General features: G+C 43.3%; 1 protein-coding gene across 2 annotated transcripts in view; it reads left to right on the plus strand.

Annotated features, from left to right (window-relative positions):
* DCAF1 (DDB1 and CUL4 associated factor 1) overlaps positions 1 to 22,967 on the plus strand; it is an 89,518-nt gene that overhangs the window by 61,203 nt on the left and 5,348 nt on the right. For both annotated transcript variants that reach the window (XM_025213324.1, XM_025213325.1), the window contains one exon: positions 20,444 to 20,699. In XM_025213324.1, coding sequence (XP_025069109.1) covers positions 20,444 to 20,699 — 256 coding nt within the window. The remainder of the gene's footprint in view (positions 1 to 20,443; positions 20,700 to 22,967) is intronic.

Genomic DNA, 22,967 nt, shown 5'->3' on the forward strand with positions numbered 1-22,967 from the left:
TGGACCACAATATCATATTGTGAATTACACACTGCTTCTTGCACAGTAGAGAAGTTAAAGAAATTTTGTTAATAGGTTTGTATCGATATGTGCTTGGTAGCCAGCTTTTAAACGATGCATTTAAATAGTGGATTCAGTGTTTTTTGACAGCCTTGTAAAGGGGCCAAGGATGATTATTGTTACTCAAGATGAAGTAGGAAGCATGACTGCACATTCTGAAGTCAGATTTCAGAAGACCGGTATTCCAGCCTGTGGTGCCGGGCATCATAGAATACCAAGTTCCTTATGGTTTGGGCAGGGGGAATCCCCCTCAAATGTGGAATGGATTATTTTCAGCTCTGTGATGATAAACTATGTATTAGTGTTTCTGCTGGAAACAGTTGACTTTCTCTCCCTCTCTCTTTTTGTGAAGGAAAGGAATGAGGAGTTTCGTTTCTTCAGACTATATGGAAAGCTTAAGCTTTGGTTATTTTTTCCAGCTCTTTAATACAATGTTGCTATAATAAAGCTGTCTGACAGCTCTTCAGAGGAACATTTATCAGTAATATGGAAGTGACTGGTTCATTGTAATCAACAATATTTCAATATTGCCCAAACAAATTGGGTTGTAAAGTGTTTTTTTCTTTCCCATCTCTGAAAACATATCATCTTAGTCTGTTAGAATTGTGGTGGGCCTTTTATCTTTACTGGACAAAAAAACTTTTGCCACAGTTTGAGCTACAGCACTAGACTGAATAGATCTGGTGGGCATCTTACTGGCAGAGAATAGCAGAGCTGCATGCTAGTAGGGGAAATGCCAATTAATGTCCTATCCAAACCATTACTTCCCCATAGTCTGCCAACCTCTGATCTCAGATACTTGTATATTTTTAAAGAAAATCTTTTTTGTGTGCTCCATGCCTCCCTGAGTTTGTCTGTAGTCTCCCAATTTTTTTAATGTGTTCACCTTTACCATGAACTTAACAGTAGGCTTTACAAATCCAGAAAATAATCATGTAGAAAAAAGTGAACTTTCCACATGAAGTTATTTCCATCTTAAAAGTCAGCAATTAGTAGGCAATTTCAGATTTCTTATGCATATCTCAGATACTACACTATTTTCCTGTATTATCATGGGGTAATTGTTGGCAAATATTGAATTTTTAGTAGTGACCGGTGTGTGATGCCCTTAAATGTGCTTCCCTTTGTATAATAGGGTCTCTTGTTTTAACAGTTCTGGTTCCAGGCTATAAGATTAGCTACAAAGCAAAGATGAAAGCTTCTATTCTCGATTAGCTCTGGTTGTTGAGACTTCCTGTAATACAAGTGGAGATAGCCTTAGGCACAGTTTAAGTTATTGAAGAGCTTTCACAAAAGCTTTAGTAGCAGTAAAATAAAGCTACTTTTTTGTTTGCCATTGATTACCAGATTTAAGAGCATTTGCTTGGCATGCACATTTACCACTGTTGACTGTCTTCATTCCTTGTATTTATAAAAGTATCCTATTCAGTGGCCTCTAGGGTGGCCAACATCAAACTTTGGGCAGTAGGGAAGGTTAGTTCGACTGCAAACTGCTTAAAATGAGCCCAAATTTCAGTTACTGGATGCTTAGCAATATTGAAAACAGAAATGTTTGACCTGCATGTCCTCTTCTCATTTGATCCCCTATTTTGGTCCAGTATGTAGCTTGATCTTTTACAGACCCACAAATATTTCTTGCGTAGAAATATTTTGGGTTAAGCTATAAACAGCACAGAGGCTCAGTCCTTGCTTCCCAAAGCAACCCAACAACTTCCCTGTCTTTGGCTTTGGATCAGTATGAAGCAAGCACCTAAGTATTTGTATTGCTATACATCTTGAATTTATTTCTTCAGGTTTAGACTTCTGGCCCAGTTTGGTTGCACTGACAGTCAAACTGCCTAAGTGCTGACAAATCAGAAAAGTACCTCCAGATTTCTCCTTGTATAGTGGTCTCACTGGTATTCAGAGGGGATAGATTACTTTTCAGTTTTTACCTTGAATATTGAAGGCAAAAAGTGTTGGAGGATATTTATCTGGAATGACCAGGATTTATTGGACAAATGTTCTTGCACTCTTTCACATGGTATTCTAAACGATGTTCTGATACTAGGTGATTTTGAGGTTTGGATGTTTCACAGTGTTCCTGTTCTCTATTCAGCAGCAGGACTAGGCATTTCCAGGGCTTTTGTTTGCATCTCCTTTGTTAAATGGTCTGCCAAAAAGATGTCTGTCCTTTCAGTAGGAAGATATTCAGTAGAACTGGATACAGCATAGGGTTAGGTTCTTTATCCCTTTGCAAAGTTGAAGGTTTGCAAACCAAGCAGAGAGATACAGCTGCATGAGACAGCTGTTGTTGGCCAGCTGAATGGAGGTGTTGTGCTCTTTGAAATGAAAGCTGCAGCAAACAGCTGTGTGGCTTATTCTTCATTTGGAAACTTGCTACGAATTAAGTTGGTAATGAACTACCCTGATATAAATAATCCAGGTTTTACTGTACTCATAATGGAAGCAAGTTTGCTTTGGTCAGTTGTCGCTGTCAGTGCAATAGAAGTTGTTGCATGTCCTGCTCATTCTGAAAATTGTGCTTGTGGCAGGCAATCCAGATGAAGTGCTGGAGGAACACGTACCCTGATGCTGCTTTGGTGATGGAGTTTATTGCAGCCCTCATGTCAATCAATAATGCTTCTGTTCTAGGATTTCCTGAATAGTGTGGATTCTCGGGAATCATTATTAAGGAGCTACCCATGGTAGCATTGCTTAGTTGCAAAGACTTGTCTGATCCTTCCTCTCATTTTGGAAAAAAACAGCTGGACTGCTTTCAAACTCTTGTTAGTCCTTGCAGCCGAGATGGCATAGTTGTCTTGTTCCTAGTGCCACTACTGTAAACCTTTGAGTGCTTTTGTTTATAAAACATTTTGGATTAACATAGTTGCAGCTGATAGATTCTGACCAGCTATCATGGTACTTTTCATATTTCTTTCTTCATACCCTTGGAAATCCTTTTCCTAACTGAGGCTAATACTCCAGCATTATCAAGCCAGTTTAAGTAAAACCAAAGCTGACTCTCTTGGCTGTTGTAATTGATAACTATTTCCTGGGAGTTACTACAATAAGTAATGAATTGATAGTACTCTACCATGAATACAGGCTTCAGTGGAACTAGTTTTAACCAGGCTTCAGCCACTGAGTCTCGCAATGGGATGGCTTTGATTTAAGGTCTGTGTTTATTGTGCCAGATTGGCCTATGAATGGGCAACTGCAGAATAGATTAAGAGGATAGTGGTAGGAGCATGCTTACTTTTGTCACATCTTTGCACAACAGAATTTCTTTGTGTATGTGGGCGATGTCCCAGAGTGATCTGTGCTATAGTTTCAGATGATAGCAGCCCTTTGGTGCCTGTTGCAAATGCAGGCAGGAGATAGCTAGAAAATCTTTGAGATTTCTTAAATGCCCAGGCCTAATTCTAGAATAAAACCGTTTTCCCCACTAAAAAGTGAGCGGGCATTAAAGGACATTGTGACTCCTCAGTCACAAACTCAAAGACTGTTGCCTCTATTTAACCGAAGGATCTTCCTGCAACTGCCAGAGTAATTGTGAGAAAGTAAAAGCTGCTACAGCTACAGTTAGAAATTTTGCCCAGTACCTTGTATAGAAACAAGGGACCATGCCTCTGTCCATGGTGCGAAAGTCACTGTATTGCCAAACAGGAAGTGTTTTTAGATGCCGCTGTTAACTTTGGGATGCAGCTACCAGAGGGATGGATCCACTTTAATGATATGCAAGTGAGAATATAGGGGGAGAGGCATATTTAGTAGATCATGGAAGTACAGTGGCATCTAGCACTCAGTCCTTCATTGCCCTTGTGAGCTCTCCAACAGTGGCAATCTGTGAATCTAATAGGCATCTGGTAACCAATTTGTTAACAGTATTAAGATTATAAAAACTTCCAAATCATGATTCAGACACTTCCTTAGTGAGGATAGTGTTTGCAGATTTGGGGAGAGAGATTTACTGTCACAGGACATTTTTAAATTAATCACAAATTGGCTACCAAATGCAAATATTTTAGAATAGTAAGAACATGTGGCAGAAAAACTGGAATGGATAATATGTTTCCATTTTTAATCAAAAGATAAGAATGTTTACATTACAGGAACATAAATGATGCTTCATAAAGTAGTGAATGGCATCAGTAATGGTGTTTTACAAACCTCACACAGTCCACTTACTACCTTTCTGATTGTGGTGTTAGCCTATTGGGAATGTCCTTCAAAGCATGTAGGGTGGGGGAAGGCAGTGGGACATGCCTATCTTCTGAGACCCAATTACAAATGCAACTTATGGAACTGCGGGAAGAGGAAAAGCCTCTTGCTCCCAATCTTCACTCTTGTCAGCACTGAAGCAACTCTAGGTTCTGTTTTAGGAAGTTTCTGCCTTCCCTCATCTTGGCTGCTGCTTTTATCCCCGAGTCCTTTTTCCCTTTTCCTCTCAACGTGTGATGGCAATGACAGGTGCCAGCTATGGGGAGTGTAGGAGAAAAAGCCCAGAGCAGGAGTGCTAGCCAGAGTGAGCCCTTGCAGCATGGAGATGGAGCAGGATGGGATGGGTTCTCAAGACTCCTACTCCATCCCCTATTCCTGCCTACTATCTTCTGTCAACTTCAGCAGCCGCCTAGAAAAAGTCAATCTTGACAGTAACAAATGTTAATGAATTTCTTATGAATCTTAAGGTTTGGGATGACTAGGACTGATACCCAATTTGGCTTTTTCTGTGCTAAGTTTTCTAGTAGTTCAAAATCATATAATTTAGATATGGTACTGTTTTACCTTGTAATAAAGTATAAACAAAGACACAACAAATGCTTCCTCTTTAATGAAGAAACTTTGCTATCTACTGACAGCTAAGCGGAAAGCATTGGTTCCTTAAATTGACTATTCACAAAGTTTTTAGTCTGTTTAGTGTTTAGTCTTAGTATTTAAAAAGACACCATGCACAACCCTTGGCACTTAGTTAAAACATGTGACACCAAACACAAGTCACAAGTAAAATAGAGGGCATGGATTTTTAGGTCCTGAGTCCTAGTATAACCTGCCAGTCCCTGAAACTGGACTAATTTTTCCAGTGTCTCATCCTGCTGACTTCTGAAATAAGTGTCATGGTTACCTTTCTATTTACTGTAGATGCATGGTTATTGTTAGACTGGCTAAGGTTGCTCATGTAGAATAAGAGAGTAACTGTCTTTTATCTCTTCGCTCTGTTTTGGCTTCTGTGATATATTGTATGCTGTGTGTGCTGTGTTCCCTGTATTACGTCTGTCCTTGTCTTCTCCACCTGCCTAGAAGCCTATGGTAAGAATTCTTACTCATTATATGTACTAATGCACTTTGCCAGAGTTGTGTATCTTCAGCTGAGTGATCTCGTTTTACACACACAGTACATAGAACTGGAAGGGATTTACCTGAGATAATGAGTCCAGTCCTCTGCAATCACAGACAACCATGGCATAGAAGAAGCATAGGATCTAATATGCATCATGTTTTTGCCTTTTCAACTGTGTTGTGGAGGACTGATACCTGGCTTCAAAAAGAGAGAAGATGAGAGAAGAATTCAAATTTGTTTGCCAAGAAAACAGGGAAGGGCTTATTTTTTATGCAGCTAAAGAATAGGATGATACCCAAAGTGAAATTAATCCTAGAAAAACTATTGCCAAACATTTGCTGCTGCCCCCCACACAGGAGGGGATCAATAGGTTGAATGAAGTAATTGGGTAAAAACTCTTAACACCTGTTTTCACTTGTTGCCTTTCCTGAGAGATGGTTGCTGAAGGGTTTGGAGATGTTTGAGCAGCACAAATCTTCTGGCAATAAAAAGCAATTGTCTGAAGTTAAAATCTGGCTTCTCTGTAAAGCAGAATAAATCATACTTTATTCAATGCTTTGAATAAGCGTGAAAAATATAGTCCTTTGCAAGGATTTGCATCACTGGAAAGATTCACTTTGTCCCAGGTGAGCTTGCTTTTTCTGTGTTTGGAAGTTTTGGAAAGAGGAAATAGCAAAAGGATGATTGCATACAAAAATGGATAAATTCACCAAAGTAAGAGTAGTAGAAGGGATCTTTGTAAAAAGCAGCCATAATGCCCTCCCACCTAAAATGGACAAAAATCTCTGAAATTGGATTAGTAAAACAAAGCATTTCAAATATGAATGTGACTAGACTTCCTGCAGTGAAATAGGAAGAGTCATACATTAGTTAAATATGGGAAAAAAAGTTGAGGATGCTGGAAAGGTTCCACTAACATACTTTCTAACCTCATAGGACTTAATTTTTAGGCTAAGGAGGGGTACTCATAGTTTGAAGTAAGCAATTTTGGAAAGTAATTCCCAAAATGTGGTTCACTTAAATTTTAGATAATCTCAGAGCAGAGAATGGAGAAATGGACAAAACTTGGGACCAAATAGATGGCACATTATAGTATTGCTGCACTTTCAGAACAAATACACCGGTGCATGAACTATGAACCTCAAAATGAGGTCAGCTGAGAATTCAGAATCTAGCATTGGGATAAGAAAAGGCCTGCGTGATTTTGTGGTTTCAGAAACATAATCTAAGTATAAACCTGAGAAATTACATAATTACATGAGGAATCTCCCTTGGGTTCTGGACATCCGACCATTATGAAAATGGTTCCAGAACCTAGAAATTAGCATGGGTGGAAGAAATGTGGTTTCTAGTACCAGTAAAACAATCTGATGTACTGCTGATCCTTTAAGTCTTCAGCAGCTCTAGGAGCTGAGAAAAGCACTTGAGATTTTGATACAAAGCGTATCCAAGAATGTAGACAAGGGGTGGTCAACCCATGGCACGTGTGCCACAAGTGGCAATGGCAGCTGCTTTGTATGGCACACGAACCCCTGGCACTCAGTAAAGGGAGGTACCAAGATGGAGGCAGGAGGGATTGAGCAGAATGAGACTCTATGGCTGTGTAGAGCAGAATGGGAGCAGGACACTGCTGCAAGAGGAAGTTTTTAGGTGTTGCTGATAATGGCAAGTTAACCCTTTCCTGGCCCTGCAGCCATGACTGAATTCAGAGCATTGGATCCTTGCTCACTATATAAAATTGCTGTGGTTGTGGGGCCAAGGAAGGGTTAACTTGGCTTTTGGCAGTGACTACACCTCTTTGCAGCAATGTCCTGCTACCACTCTGCTCTTCCTGGCTAGAGGCTTGAGCCCGTCTGTCTATAGTGGCAAGTTACCCCTTTCCTGGCCCTGCAGCCATGACTGAATTCAGAGCATTGGATCCTTGCTCACTATATAAAATTGCTGTGGTTGTGGGGCCAAGGAAGGGTTAACTTGGCTTTTGGCAGTGACTACACCTCTTTGCAGCAATGTCCTGCTACCACTCTGCTCTTCCTGGCTAGAGGCTTGAGCCCGTCTGTCTATATTATGGTGCTTTAGGGTGCAAACTCTTATCGAGTACATCTCTGGGGAGGCAGGGATCAGAGCAGCACTTAGGGTGCTGACAGAGGTGCAGCTGCCTGCTGTAACTGAGAACACTTTGCAGGAAGCTTTCTGAGTTACAGTGATCCGGTGGAAAAAACAAAAGTTGACTGTTGGTTCCAGGAGAGTGGGGAGCATAGCTGTTGTCTGCAGCTGGCTTCCCCTAGCAAAGTCGCCTCCTCGCTCCCAGCCTGTCCATGTTTCAGAATGAGAACAGGGAAAAGGAGCAGAAGGAGCTTGTTCTAGGGATTCCTTAGCCAGCGCTGGAGGGTGGGGTGCGTGAATTGGAGCCCCTGCGCCTTAGAGGAGGAGGAGGAACAATGGAGGATTCCAGAACAGCTGCTCCACCCTCCAGCAGGGGCTGAACCCCCCCAGTCCAAATTCGCTCCACTCCCTTCCCCGCTCCTATTCTGGAAACAACTGGAGGCTGGAAGACAGCGTGACAGAAATTACAAGACGCTGTGCTTTGAAACTTCTTCATCTGACCCCTCATGCGGCGAGGGTTCAGATTTTCACCCATTTTTGAAACTGTACAGCTGTGCACTTGTGTTTGGTCATGGCTATAGACCACTTTCTGTGGTCAGATTGGACGAAAATTGTCACTTCTGTCTGTACCCCTTAGGGAGAGTCTGGGGCTTAATTTGTGGTAGGCTTGCCAAACAGGTTAGCCACCACTGATGTAAACTATGAGAGTGATGTGTTGGTGGTGGAAGCCTGACCTACTACTTAGTAAAGTATTCCAGTGTGTAAAAGATGGGAATTTTGACTTGTTTTGATGCTGTTTTATATCTAAAGTTCAATTAGAGGGAGATGAGAGATCTGGGAAGGAGGCGATATTCACTTTACAGTCCACCATTTTAGGGGAGAAGTATTATTTATAAGCCACAAAAGATTAAATTCTGACATGTGGATTAGAATATGAAGTTTCTCTTATCTCCAGCACCTTTGAGGTAGTAGAGGTTAAGATAAAAAGACAGTATGTAAAAATAGGCCATCTGAAAAGAATTTTTTGAGTATCAGTTTCTTTGATCACTCTACGTTGGTACCCAATCTTACAACCAGAAGGTGGAGAAGAGAAGGTGGATTTATGGACACAGTTTGCTCCAGAGAATATAAAACACCTTTTGTTGCTTGTGGTGTTCCACAGAAAGCTTTTTCCAGGACTCCCCTCATGGTATGATATACTTTGAGTGAGTTAATCTCTTTCACAAAGTAGTTACCCTGTGGTCAGGAGGGGTGTGTTTGTTTAGTAGTATCCTCTATCCTTGCCTGGCATATTCAGGAGTTCCTAAAAATCTATTGCGGCCAGGATAAACTGTCCTCCTGTATAGCAAGTAGGGCAAAATATGTCCCATAATTTTCAGATAACACTGGGAGGTTTCATGTATGCAGACTGGCATCCATGATTGTTTTGTAAAATTGGTAGAAATGGGTCTGGGGGTCAGTACAGTTGAGGTCTTGGAACGTAACCCTATTTGTTACATTGTAAAGCGGGTTCCCTTTCTGAGAATTCGAGTCATGCACCATTTTTCAGGAACACATATACAGCATAAAGCAAAGGAAACCTGTATATAATTTTTTTTCCAGTTCCAAGATGGCAAACACTTCTCAAAAGGAGTACTTCCAGGGTCAAGGAGAAGGACTTCCAGTGGCAAAGGGCAGAGGTTAAGGACAGGACTTCTGCCCCCAAAATGGCAACCAGGGGGTGGGGCTACCCTTGTAGCCCTTGACAGCTCACCAAAACCCATTAAGTGGCCCTCTAGCCAAAATAATTGCCCACCCCTGGTCTATACAGACTTAAATAACTGTCCATAGAGAGATATGCAGCAGTTTAACCAAATAGCTTTGGGTTGGCTTAAGCTTGTTCCTTCCTAAGAAACAAAATGTAGCTGCAGATTTAACATGTGGGATTGAAAAGGGTGAATGACATGATGAAGGATCAAGGCAAAATGTCTCAAAAATCTGATTTTGGGAGACAGCAAGCTAGTAAAGTGGGTATATACAAAAAATATATGTACATTACATACAGGTATGAAGTATAAAGTTTGAAGAAGTGTTCACAGGGATACTTTATATTACTACATCAGTAAAATTTCTCAAGCAGATCGGTCTTTTAGCATAAAAACTTATTCAAGGAGTTTTCCAGGTACTATCCAACACTCCTGGATAGCCTCCAGAGAAGATACTCAGATTTCAGCTAGCCACAAAATTACCAGCAACACCAAACCTTAAGTCTAAGAAAGCGAGAAACCATGGCAAAAGGGAAAGAAAGATACATTTACTTAAACAGAACTACAGACTAATCGTCTCTGAGCATTTTTAATAATCAGACCTAATTTATTCTCTAGGACCATAACATTCATATAAAAAGATCAGATATCTCTAAAGCCCATGTAAATAAAGCATTTGGGTTCTAGTTCAGTTAATGACCAATATACGTAACCTTTACTTACCCAAAAAGTTTTCCAGTGAAAGTGATAGGCATTGTTACAACATAAGTCTCCTCTAAAAGCTCAGCTATTGCATAATAGCTCAAAATGAAGTCTTCCTCTTGTATATTGTGGGGGGTGTGGGGAGCTGTGGGGGGTGTGGGGAGCTGTGTGTGTGTGTGTGTGTGTGTGTGAGAGAGAGAGAGAGAGAGAGAGAATATGGGGTGTGGAGGAAAGTGTTGGTGTGTGTGTGGGTGGCTGTGGAGGGTTTGTGGGGATGTGTGGGATGTGGCAGGAGTTTGTGGGGGGATCTGGGGGGTGTGGTGGGGAGGGTGTGGGTGCATGTGTAGTGTGTGCGTGTAGCAGTGAACGGGGCTCCCCCTAGAGGTGTGTGGGGGAGGGTGTGGGTGGATGCAGTGGTGGTGGGCTGTGTGATTTGCGGGGGGAGAACGTGGCTGTGGGGCTTATGGGGGGGTTGAGGGTATGTGGGGTGTACGTAGGAGCCCTTGCCCACACCCCCCTGAGCCAGTCAGCCCCTGCTCCTGCCCCCACCCTGCAACAGCTCAGAGCCTGTACACCCTGTGGTGCTTCCCCCACCGCTGCCAACAGTGTGGCCTGCTCCTGCTCTGCACCGCTTGGTCATGGTGTGTCCTGCCATCTCTAAGCATGTAGCAGGGTTGGGGTGGCTCCTTCTGGCTGCTGCTGCTGCTGCTGCCTCCAGCCCTGCAGTAGCAGCGGATAGTAGCACATGCATCCCTGACCCCGCATGCCCTACGCCGGCTCCGGGCTCACCTATCTGGGCTGAGCAGCAGTAGTAGCAGCTGGGCAGAAACTGCTGCTTGTGGTGGTGGGAAAGTGCCCCTTCCACCTCTGCCACCAGGCACTTTTTGGTGCAGCCACCCGAAGCCCGTGCCACACTGGGCTGCCCTCCGGCTCCATCGCTGCCACCTCTGGGCTGCCCTGCGGCTGCTCCACACTGTCACTGCTGCCAAGCAGGGCAGCTCAGTGGTGGCAGTGATGGAGCTGCAGGGAAACGCGGTGTGGCACGGGCTCCAGGTGGCTGCACCAAAAACTGGCCAGCGGCAGCGAGGGACAGGGGCCACTTTCCTTCCATGCCAAGCAACAAGTTTTTTCCTGACACAGCTGCTGCTGCTGCTCAGTCCAGATGAGTGAGTCCAGAGTAGCAGTGGTGGCACAGGAGAGAGACTGCTGCTCAGCGCAGGGTAAAATCAGCCTCTTCCCTTCCAGCTGCCAGCGTTTTGTGGTGTAGTCACCTGGAGCCTGTGCAGGGCCGCCTTGCATCTGCTTTGCACTGCCACCGCTGCCCTGGGGGTGGGTGGCCTAGAGGTGGTGGTGATGCAGCATAGGTGCAGGGCAGCCCAGTGCAAGCTCCAAGTGGCTACCCCTGGAAGTGGTGGCAGGGGACAGGGAGGGGCGCTTTTGCCCCACTCTGAGCAGTAGTTTCTGTCCTATGCTGCCGCTGCTCAGCCTGGGTGAGCAAGCCCAGAACCAGCGTGGACTGCATGCGCTGGTACCCACAGCTACCGTGGGCCTGGCAGCAGTGCCGGCAGCAGCTGGAAGGAGCTGCTGCCACCCAGGCTGCCTAGAAAGGCAGTCCAACTGTGGAGCAGCCCCAGCCCCACTGTACACCCAGAGGGCAGCAGGATGTGCCATAGCCAGGCAGCGCCTTGGCCAGGTGAGAATGAGGGACCTGCCGCGGGCGAGACAAAGCCCCTCTGTGGGCCAGATGCAGCCTGCAGGCCATATTTTGCCCACTCCTGGTACAAACCTTTTGAAAATTCAGTCTCTCTATTTGCCATCCTATTTAAATATAATTTTAGTTTGTTCCTTGACCACCTAAAGCTAGTAGAGTGCATTGCAAATATTTTTTTAATCTTGAAGTACTTTTAAGACAGCATTCTGCTATCAGATGTCTGCTAAGAAATGAGGGCAGGCAACCATCTTTGTGTATAAATGACGAGGCCCATGGATTAGTCAATCCATTTCCTCTTTTGAACATGAAGAAGAGATGGTTTTCCAATTTTTTTCAAGAGACTGCAGTAAATTTTGCAATGGCACCTCTGCATGTACCCCAAGGATGCTGAGGTCATGTTTATTAAAATGCTACAAAAGTGTTCAACATGAATAAATAGATACCTTTTCGTGTATTAATATGCTGCAGCATCTTCAGGGAGACAGCAGTGAGTACTGGCTTTAAAATGATTGGGAACTAGGTTCAGGAGTTCTGTTCTTTCCTTTGTCATTGATGCGTTGCATTTATTTTAGATTTATAGGACAAGAGATGTGCTCTTGGTCAAGTTACTTAGGAGCTTCTGAAAATCCCACCCTAAGCTCTTTAGAAACACACATACCATTGGAAGGCAGTGAGATTTATATTTCTAACCCATTTAGATGCTTTTAAAATTCTCACTCTTAATGTCCAATTTTTTAAATAAGCACTCAGATTTGTATGTTGGCACTTAAATACCATATTAAGGCACCTCCATGGTGATCTGTGGACCTGAGCTTGTACCTAAGTGTCCTAAAATGGGTAGTAATGTGCTTAACCGCAGTTAGAAATACAGGCCTTTTGCATCTTTGTACTGGGTTGCCCATTCAGCTTCATAGGAGTGTTGAATCTTTTTTCCGTCCTTAGCTGCAGACCTGGTTATATCCCAGGAACAGTCTGGGTTTAAAACAAGAACTTCAGAACCTTGAGAACATTTCCAAGTAACTCATGTATTCATTCTGAATCTTCTAGATCGGGGTGGCCAACCTGTGGCATGGGTCCTACAAGTGGTATAGGTGGCTTCCTGTGGCAGATCCAGGAGGGATAAGCAGTATGGTAGCAGATAGGGCAGGAAGCAAAACAGCAAATCAGGCAAGGAGCACAGGAAAGGAAGTAGAAAGCAAGCAGTAGATCAAACAAGGGAAGAGGATCAGAGTGGCTCTTCAGGGGGGGAGGTGCAGGGCTAATTTATGGCATGTCTACCAAAAAAGTTTGGCCCACGCTGTTCTAGATCTTTCAGCTTTTTCATCTCATTGATCAGTAGGTTTGGCTGGTGAGCTTGAGGGCCTTAGTGGAGTAAGGTAGAATCTGGCTTTGCTGGCTCTACTTCCTGAACTCAACTGGTGGTGCCGGGTGGCTACTGATCCTCTTTGCCCATAATGTTCTTTCTTGCAGTACTGTACAAGATTTTTTATAGTGGCTCCTGAATAGGGGAAGACTGTCAGACTTGGCGTGTGTCAGTGGGGGCTCCTGGTTTACATATGGATGATGCAAAACTTTGACTTTTTTGTGGAAAGGAAGAGATCTCATGAGAATATGGACTGGGATTCATAGTTGACAGGGTGAGGGCTAGGCCAGATACTTTGGAGGGTGGATCCTGCCCCATTGAGCAGTATTTGCTTGTGTAATGTCAAGAAGGTCAACAAAGTATGTGCCACTAAATCCTTGTTTGTTCTTGGGCTCAGCCCAGCTCCTTGTGGTTGGGTTGGCTCGGAGGCATCACTTTTCCCTTCACACATGGACCTCACTTACAGGCAGCCATGAAATTTGCTTCAAGATTGGATTGCTACAGTGTGTGCTAGAAGGACCTGTGTTTTCAGGACTAATCAAATTAATAGTCAATTCAGCTGCCAGTTACTTAGTTGGAGTAGCACGTTGCATCAATTCTTCATAGTTGTTCTGGCTTAATTTCTTTCTGGGTGGAATCCAAACTGCTCCTTTGGATCTCCAAAATGTTGTATGGGTTCCCTGTTTATTGAGATCACTGCCATGTAGGTCTCTCCATAGATGGTTTAGTGGGGCAGTAGAGATCAGCTTGGGCTGTTCTTCCTTGATTCATTTATTTTCCAACTGTCTGTCCTATGTGTTAATCTGAAATCATGAGCTCTCCCCTCTCAGAAACCTAATTCTCCATGGCTTGACTCTCAAAATGCTTCCTTTTCTAGCTCACCATCAAGGGCTTCATAGATTGGTGTTGCTTTTAGCTGGCTCTTTCCTATGGGCTGGCTACCCTAGAAGCTTTATATATCTGGGTTCTGGATTGGAGCCATTCTCTTTTTAGACCTCTTGGTTTAAGGATGTATTCCTCATTTTCCTTAATCTGTTTCAATATTGTTTGTCAATTGTGGTATTTACTTCTGTAATGAAACATCATTTTGTATTAGTTAACACAGTCATTAAAACCTGCTGACTTTCAGCAAAGTATAACCTCTCCACTAAATGTAGTATGTTTCCCAACCAGGAGAACATCCTGTATCTATACCCATTATTCAAGCATGCATATGTTAATGCAGTCCCTTAATTATTATATTAGAAACTGGCAAAGGGCACTTATTTGCTTGTGATGTGTGTCAAGCTGCTCAAGGAAAAAAATGTACAAACCCAGCAATTTATTTATTTTTTTTATTATTATTAAATGAAGTGACATAGGGAACAAAATTATCGAAGTTGGTGTTTCACATTTAAAAATGATTTGGTAAACAAAGGAAATAGAGGACAAGTTTGCAATTTGACCTACTTTTTGGTCACTGTGAGCTAGATTTTTAAGTATCTTTAGGTGCCTCGAGATGCAGATAGATAATTTTGAAGATCTTGCAAGTACAAAAATAAATTAGATGCCCAACTCATATTGACATACAGAAAACTAGAACTCTTGGTTCCAAAATTATGCCTTTTATTAGACCAACTGGGAAATTGCAAGAAAATTGTCCTTTTCTGCAAGCTTTTGGGCTCAAAGGCCCAACATCAGGCTTTGGGAAAAGTGTAGATGGTACAAGATGGTAAAAAGTCCCCATAGGTAGGAAATATACTTCATTTTTGCACAGAGAGAGCTGGAGATGGAAAGCTGTCCCTCTGGGTCCATGAGTGTGTCTTTCCCTTATTGAAACGCATTGAAACCTTTATTGAAATATTTAGAATTAGGCAACTAACCTATTTAGGTGTTTTTGAAAAATCCCATAGGTTATGTTTTTTGGTTTCAGGTATCCAGATGCTTTAAAAATCTGGCCTCACGTCCTTAGTTTTTAGAATTTATTGAAAAAGATGAGCTCAATCTGATTTTTTTTTTTTTTCCCCATAGATTAGCAGATGAAAATGAGCGCTCCTGCTTTTTCAACTCCCAATCAGTTTCTCAACTTTTAATGAATTAGTACAAATGAAGACGATACTGTCTCTACACCTACTAGCTAAACTAAATCAAGAAAAATTATGGCAAAAGGTTTTTCTGCTCAAAAGAAACTAAAAAGACTTATGTTTGGGTAAATGGAAAATATCAATGTTTGCTCCATTGTAATGGCTGAAAAGTAGATTCTTCCAGGAGCTAGTTACACCGGAACCAATGAACAGGCCAGTAGACAGGGGAGTTTGAGTGGGGACTTCTGCTGGGGGGAAGAGCAGGAAGACTTGGGTTTATGACTTCTGCTGAGTGGACGGTCTGCCTGGTTCCTCCTGGGTGGTACAGATTGTTTGGTTGCCGTTTTGCAGGGGGACATTAAGCAGATAGGCTCAACAGCTGATACCAGTGTGAATGAAGAAGCAAGGCTTGCCTAGACTGAAAGTCTAGCTAGCCAGAACTCCCAGTGACACCAGGACCAGCAAACATGAGAGGGGTTGCTTGGGAAAGTTTGCTCCAGCCACTTTTTATTTTTACCCTTCCTTTTGCTGAGTGAAACCAGGCAAAGGAAGAAGAGAGAATTTTCCAGGAGGTAGCAGCAGCAGCAGCAGGAGGAGCTAGTAGGAGTGTCGGAGATGGATGGAAGATATTGCAATGCCAAAGCTACTGCCACTGCCAGCTTTTCCTCTCCCTGTACCTATGTGGGCTCTGTACAGGGGAGGTGCTGACCCCCATGGCTTCCACCCATGTCCTGGTCTGGCTTTGAAGGGACTTTGGACTAGATGACTTCATGAAGTTCCTTCCAGCTCTGTTTTCTGAGGATCCTACGATCCTTGCCAAGAACAGCCAGGTGGGGGAGTTCCTGTGGTGTTAGAGGTGCTTTCTGGTGAATTCTCTTAGCAGCTAGGTAAGGAGGTTGCAGGATGAAATGGCTAGGCTCGTAAGACTCAGATACTCAAGAAGGTGGAAGCTAGCAGCTTTTTACCTCTGGCAGCAGACAACACTCCTCTTTTGAACCTGTGTCTGTTCAGGTGGACAAACGGGTACAAAACCCTGAAATTGGATGATGAGGAACCTACTTCACAGAAGCCATGGGAGGATTAAAACCACTGCCACCAAGAGGAAGTGATAGGTGGTGGTGGCCATCCCTCTTACAGGGGATGGAGACATTCATTAGTTGGCCTGACCTGTTGGCTTGGGAAGTCTGCTGCCTGCCAGGAGCCTGTACCCGAGATGCTGTGGCAAAGTTGCTGAGGCTCATCTGATCCTGAGACTACCTCCCTATGCTACTCATCCATGTGTGCTTTGAGCAAATCAAAAGTGACTACATGGCTCTGGGTGCAAGGTTGAAGGGGCCCAGACAGTGCTCTCATTTACCTTTTTGGTCAAGGATAAAGACCTAGGTAGCAGTACATATATCCTGTATATGTGGTTGCCAGATGGTGTTGCCAGAAAGATTTTGGCTTCTTTGATCATGGGGCGATGTTCCAAGAGGGACGGTTGGGAGGAGATGGGGTCCATCTGACGAAGAGGGGGAAGAGCATCTTCAAGTACATGCTTGCTAACCTAGTTTGGATAGCTTTAAAGTAGGTTCACTGAGGGATGGAGACAAAATCCCAAAGGTAAGTAAAGAGCCAGAGAACCTAAATAAAAAGGAACAAGTAAAAGGACACAGTATTGGAAACCTCAGCAGTGTTTTCAGGGAGAAATGGGGACCATCCATTAGTTACCTGAAAATGTTTATACACTAATGTGAGAAGCATGAGGAATAAGCAGGAAGAGTTGGAAATTTTAGTATAATTGTGAAATTATATTGTAATTGAGATAACAGAGATGTGGTAGGGTTGCTCACATGACTGGAGTACTGTCATGAATGGATATAGCTTGTTGAGGAAGGACAGGCCACGGAGAAAAAAGGTGGTGTTTCCTTGTATATCAAGGAGATGCACATATGTTCTGAGCTGCAGCATGAAGTGGAACATAGGCCTATTGAAGGCCTCTGGGTGAAAGTAAAAGGGGACAGCGGTTATAAGGCCACCAATCTAGGAGGAGAACATGATTGAGGCCTTCTTTAAACAACCAATGTACATTTCCAGATCACAGAACTAGTTCTCATGGAAGACTTTAATTGCCATGCCATCTGCTGGGACGGAAACATATCAGTGCATAAGCAGTATAGCAATACAGGAACGTGTTAGGAATTACTTTGGGTACAAATGCTGGAGAGGCTAAACTAGGGGGAAGGTCTTCTTTAATTACTACTCACAAATGGAGGAATTGGTTGAGAATGTGAAGACAGAAAGTAACTTAGGGGTCAGTGACTGCAAAATGATAAGAATTCAAGATTCTAAGGTAGGGGTGACCAACCTGCGGCTCCGGAGCCATGTGCGGCTCTTCAGAAGTTAATATGTGTCTCCTTGAATCTTTGCATAAGCACATGGTGACCAGCTTCCATTTGGAGCTTCCAGGTAGTTAAAATACCTGGAAGCTGGTCACCGTGTGCTTGTGCAAAGATTCAAGGAGACACATATTAACTTCTGAAGAGCCGCACGTGGCTCTGGAGCCGGAGGCTGGCCATCCCTGTTCTAAAGGAAGAAAAAGAGCTTCAGAATAAAGACACTGGACTTTTGAAAAGTAGATTTTAGCAAACTCAAGGAACTGGTGGTCAGGATCCTGTTGGGGGGCAAGTCTGAGGGGAAAAGGAGTCTAAGAGAACTGACTGTACTTTAAGGGAGACCCTCTTAAGGGCACAGTAGCAAACCATTTCAGTGAGACAGAAGAATGAGAAGTGCACCAGGAGACTGGCCCAGCTAAACAGCGATCTCTTCAATGAGCTGAAAATCAAGGAGGAATCCTACAAAAAGTGGGAACGTGGTCATTTTACTAGGGAAGAGTATATGAGTTACACAAACATATAGGGAGAGTATCGCGAAGTCTAAGGCATGATTTGAGGACATAAAAGGCAATAAAAAGGAATTCTATGAACATGTTAGAAGTAAGAGGAAGAGGCAGCAAAGATAGGAAAGGAAGCAAACAACCTACAGTAGTGACAGACCAGGTTAGGGAGTACTTAAGGAAGTTAAATGCTTTCAAGTCACCAGGGCTGGATGGAATAAATCCTAGAGAACTGAAGGGATTGGCTGAGGTAATTTCTGAGCCATTGGCTATCATCTTTGCGGACTTGTGATGGTTGGATGAGGTCGCAGATGATTGGAAAAAGCCTAATAATAGTGCTCATCTTCAAGAAAAAGAAGAAGGGTTATCTGGGGAATTGCAGACCCATCAGTCTGTCCTCTATACCTGGAAAGAGCAAAGTCATCAAGGAATCTTTTTTTTTTTTAAGCACCTAGAGGAGAACAAGGTGATTAGAAACAGCCAGCATGGATTCAGCAATGGCAAGTCATGCCTGACCAACTTGATTTTTTTTCTATGATAAAGTGACAATTTCTGTGGATGGCGGAGAGCAGTAGATGTGATAAATCTATTTTTTTCTCAAAGCTTTTGACGTGTCTTGCAACATTATCATTAATAAGCTAAGCAAATACAGACTAAATGAAAGTACTGTAATGTGGATATACTACTGGTTGGATCATCATGCTCAGTGAGTAAGCATCAATCAAGAACTGTCTGGTTGGGAATAGGTATTTAGTGGGTACCTCCTGGGTCTGGTATTGTTCATTTAATAATTTGGATGATGGGATCAAGTCGCAAACTAGTAGATGATAACAAGCTGGATGGCATGACAGATGTTCTGGAGGGTAGGGTGAGGATCCAGAATGATCTGGATAAATTGGAGATATGGTTTGAAATCAGTCAGATGAAATTCAGCAAGGATAAGCGTAAAGTCATGCACTTGAGATGGAATAATTGTATGATATATGAGGAAGGCCTGAAAGAACAAGGGCTGTTTAGTCTGGAGAAGATCCTTCTTTGAGCTGTGGGCTGGATCAGAAGGCCTCATGAGGTCCTTTGCAGCCCTACTTTCCTGCGATTCCTATAATGCTGGCATTTTATTAAGTTTCATTTTACCTTGTGAATCAGAGATGGTTCCCCAGTGGTTCTGCTTAAGATAGAAAAGGCAGGCATCTTTAACTCTAATATTTGAGGATGGCTTTTTGGGACCAGATTTTATTTAAATGATGTTGATTGGTTATGAATTTAGACACTAATATGTTACCATTTACAAAAAAATTACAAAAAAGAAAAATGTTTAATAGAAAATTGATTTTTAATATTTAAAGTCATTTACCTGGTTTTAAAAAATGTAAATGCCCTCAGTAAATGTGGATGTCCTCCAGAAAGGTAAACAGTTAAACTCGCTGTCGGTTGAGTATCAGTGGTTGCTGCTACTCCTTAATTACTGCCTTTGGGCAGTGAGTTAGATACCCCCAATGCTCAGGAGGCCTGTGCTTTTGAAGAACGTTTACTTACAACTTTTATTTGTTTCAGTTTTGGTACAGGCAAAAAATGTGTCGTGGGTGTGGAATAAAGACAGGGCTTCTCTTTTCTCAATACTTCTGTAAATGCAGTAATCATAAATCTCTTTAGTGTGAAAGGCAGAAAGTAGAGCATCTAGTCAGGCCTCTCAGTGACGTTATTTCTCAACTGCTTCAGTTTTGCAAAGTGTATCCTGTGTACCCCTTCCCACTTTTGTTCAGATGGCTGAAAAAGCACCTCTGAAACTAAACGAAAATATTTCACTTCACGAGAGCAAAGGAGTGTAAGTGGTATCTGCCTGGTATTGATTTAATTTACAGAATAAGAAATTCAGTTGCACCATTAAATCCAAGTTTCCACAAGTGTGTTTCCCTTTGTTACACCATTCATGCTTTACAACTGATAGAAAAAAAGACTTGGATGCATGCTAGAAATATCAGTACTGAGATTACTGAGCTTCTTTCAGGATTTCAGAATCACGTCTGGATCCAGGTTTAGTAGTGGGGGCATGATAGTGTCTTGCCCTGAACTCCAAATCTTATTCATGTCAGAAGTGAGCGGTACCAGTTATTGTCTGACTTATTTGATGTGAGATTAGTTGTTTCAGTCTGGTTGCTAAAAACCCAGCAAGCTGTGTAAGAATTTTTGGGAGACTAAATACATAGCTCTCACCAGGTCAGTGTGAGACGTTGTGACAAGGTAGTAATTGGGAGTGGGCTTGCATCATTATTTCTTTGGGCTATAACTGTCTTAAGGATAAGAAAGACACAGTTCCCAGGATTGTCAGTGTAGCATCTGTCCTGGTTTAGGTGTCGAGGTGTGACACTTGCAAGTAATTTTGAATGGCCTTTAATTTGTGAAGGGATAAATTGTGGTATTATATTTCCCTTGTTAGTTTGTTCCTTTTTCATTGATACACTTTTGTCTATACTTAATGAGCTCATTTGTTCTCTCTTCAGGAGGAGGAAGAGCAAGAGGAAGAGGATGACGATGAAGATGATGATGATACAGATGACCTTGATGAATTGGACACTGACCAGCTGCTGGAGGCTGAACTGGAGGAAGATGAGAACAATGAGAATGCTGGGGAGGATGGAGAAAATGATTTCTCTCCCTCTGACGATGAGGAGCTTGCCAACCTGTTGGAAGAGGGGGATGAAGGTGAAGATGAAGACTCTGATGCAGACGAGGAAGTTGAGCTGATTCTTGGAGACAGTAAGTATACACCCAGGCTGCTGGCCAGAGGTGAGGTCTATTTTTCCACTAGTCAGCTAAAATATGCATCTTCCCTAGAGAGAGAGTTGAATGTTCTCCCTTCACCCTGGCATGAAAAGTCTGTGTCCATGCTCATTTTGGTCTGGCTGCTGAGTGCTTCACTAATAAACACCAACCTCCGTCTAAGGGAGTACCTTTGTTGGATCTGGAAGGAAATTCTCCACTTCAGTTGAGTCCTGCATGCACTTGTGAGGAGGACTTACAAGTATGTTTGTGCAGCTTCTTGTTTGAATGCTCACACCTCCAAGGGAGGCAAGCTGATGTGAAACTTCCACTCTCTCCTGTCTGTCTTAAGCCTTTACAGAAAGAAATCTCTCCCTTGCTGGTTTGAACTTCTTCGTTTTATCAGGTGTCTTTCTGCTTAGAGCACAAACCAGTACAGGAGACCCTCACCATTCGTGGGGCATATGTTCCAGAGATCCCTGCGAATGGCGAAATCCTCAAATACGCCATGAACGGCGCGTGCCTCCGGTGGCTGGGGGAGCATGGGTGCGCTGGCAGCTGTGGGAACACAGCGGGAGCCCAGCGGCAGCAAGCGCAGAGCTCCCGCAGAGCTCCCGCAGACGCCGTTGGCACTGTAACAATGTCATCACGCTGCCAGCAGGGAGAGAGCGTGGGTTGGCGCGGCACTGCGAATATTCGAAACTGCAAATGTCAAAGCTGTGAATAGCGAGGGTTTCCTGTATAGCATTTGTAAGCTTGCTTCCATGTTACCACTGACTGTTCTAATACTAACTAAGCTCTTGATACAAGGGTGTAATTCTTCTTTCTGGTCCTTCCTGGTCTGGAGACTCAGAAATGTTATTCAGAAAAGCCCTTCAAGCTCTTTGGCACGTGATTTTTTTGAAAAAACTTAAGAATTGAGATAAGTTAATCTTATGTGGCATTGGACTGGGACTTAAGAATCTGAGTTCTGTTCCCTGTTCTGCCAAATATTTTCTGAGTGATATTGGCCAAATTGCTTGGCATCTCTGTGCCCAGAATTTCTCTTCTGTAAAATGGAATAATAGCTGCTCCCTACCTAACAAAGGTGCTGAAGAGAAACAGTTGACACTTGTGAGGTGTTCTGACATGGCAGTAATGGGGCTAGATGGGAACTGAAATGGAAACTCCTCTGGTGACCAGCTGCGGGGTTTAGGGTGGTAGAATGGTAGTTCTCAGTTACCGAGCCGGTGTAGCGTCCCACACTAAGCTGCAAGTGTCCTGCTACACTTATCCATGCTCTTCTTCTGTTTCATTGTAGTGCAGCCCTGATCCTCTGATCAGACTCGTGAATTTGGGGGCACTGCTCCTTGGGTCTCCAGAGATTTTCTTTTATATAAATCAGTCAGTCTGCTGTTCTCTTGAAGGTGGTAGGTATTTAGTCTAAACAGGATATTTGCATAGCTCTAATTAAAAATGCATTGGACTTTACTTCCATCCAGGAAGAGCACACACTAACTGCTGAAACTTCCTTAGCCTGACGAAGGGTTTTTGAACCCAAAAGCTTGCTTAATAGCTGTTCTCCAACTATTTGGGTTGGTCTGATAAAAGATATCAAATTCACCCAAGGACCTTGTCTGCCTATTGGACTTTACTAGATATTCCTTTGTGGCAGTTTTTTGAGAGAATGGGACAAATGGATTACAGCAGGGCACCAAAATGCAACTAAAACAATCTTCCATATAGGGGTTAGCTGTGCCAGAGGGGGAGAGGGACGGAGCTTGGTCCTCCTCAGCTGCTCCACTTTCCCAGCCCTTCTGATGGTTGGGAGACTGGGAAGAATAGGGCTGCATTTTGCCCTTTTGTTCTCTTTCCTGTGGAAGGAGAGAGAATTCTCTGAGGCTCCTTTCCTCTGCCGTGAGTCCCAATAAATGCAAAGCTGTGACTGTCAGTACTTTGGTTCTGCTTTCTTTGATGGGATACAAGGCCACAAGCCCTTGGCAGTAGTGTGGGGGGAGCACCCCAGGGAATGGAAGGGCAAACAAGAACCTGGTTATCTGCATTTTGGCACTACGTAGAATCAGTGATAAGTGAGGGGGTGCTAGTTTTGAGTAGGCAGTTGGGATATGGATAGAGAATAGGACAAATAAGCAGAGACACTGATGGGAAGGAGATGGCTGGCCTTACACAAGAAGGGGTTAAAATGAATAACCTTTGAATAGAGCACAAGAGATTGACACCCCCTTTCCCCCCCCCCCCCCCCCCCCACACACACACCCACAAAAA

Source organism: Alligator sinensis, unplaced genomic scaffold, assembly GCF_000455745.1.
Source record: "Alligator sinensis unplaced genomic scaffold, ASM45574v1 scaffold630_1, whole genome shotgun sequence".
NCBI classification, from domain to species: domain Eukaryota; kingdom Metazoa; phylum Chordata; order Crocodylia; family Alligatoridae; genus Alligator; species Alligator sinensis.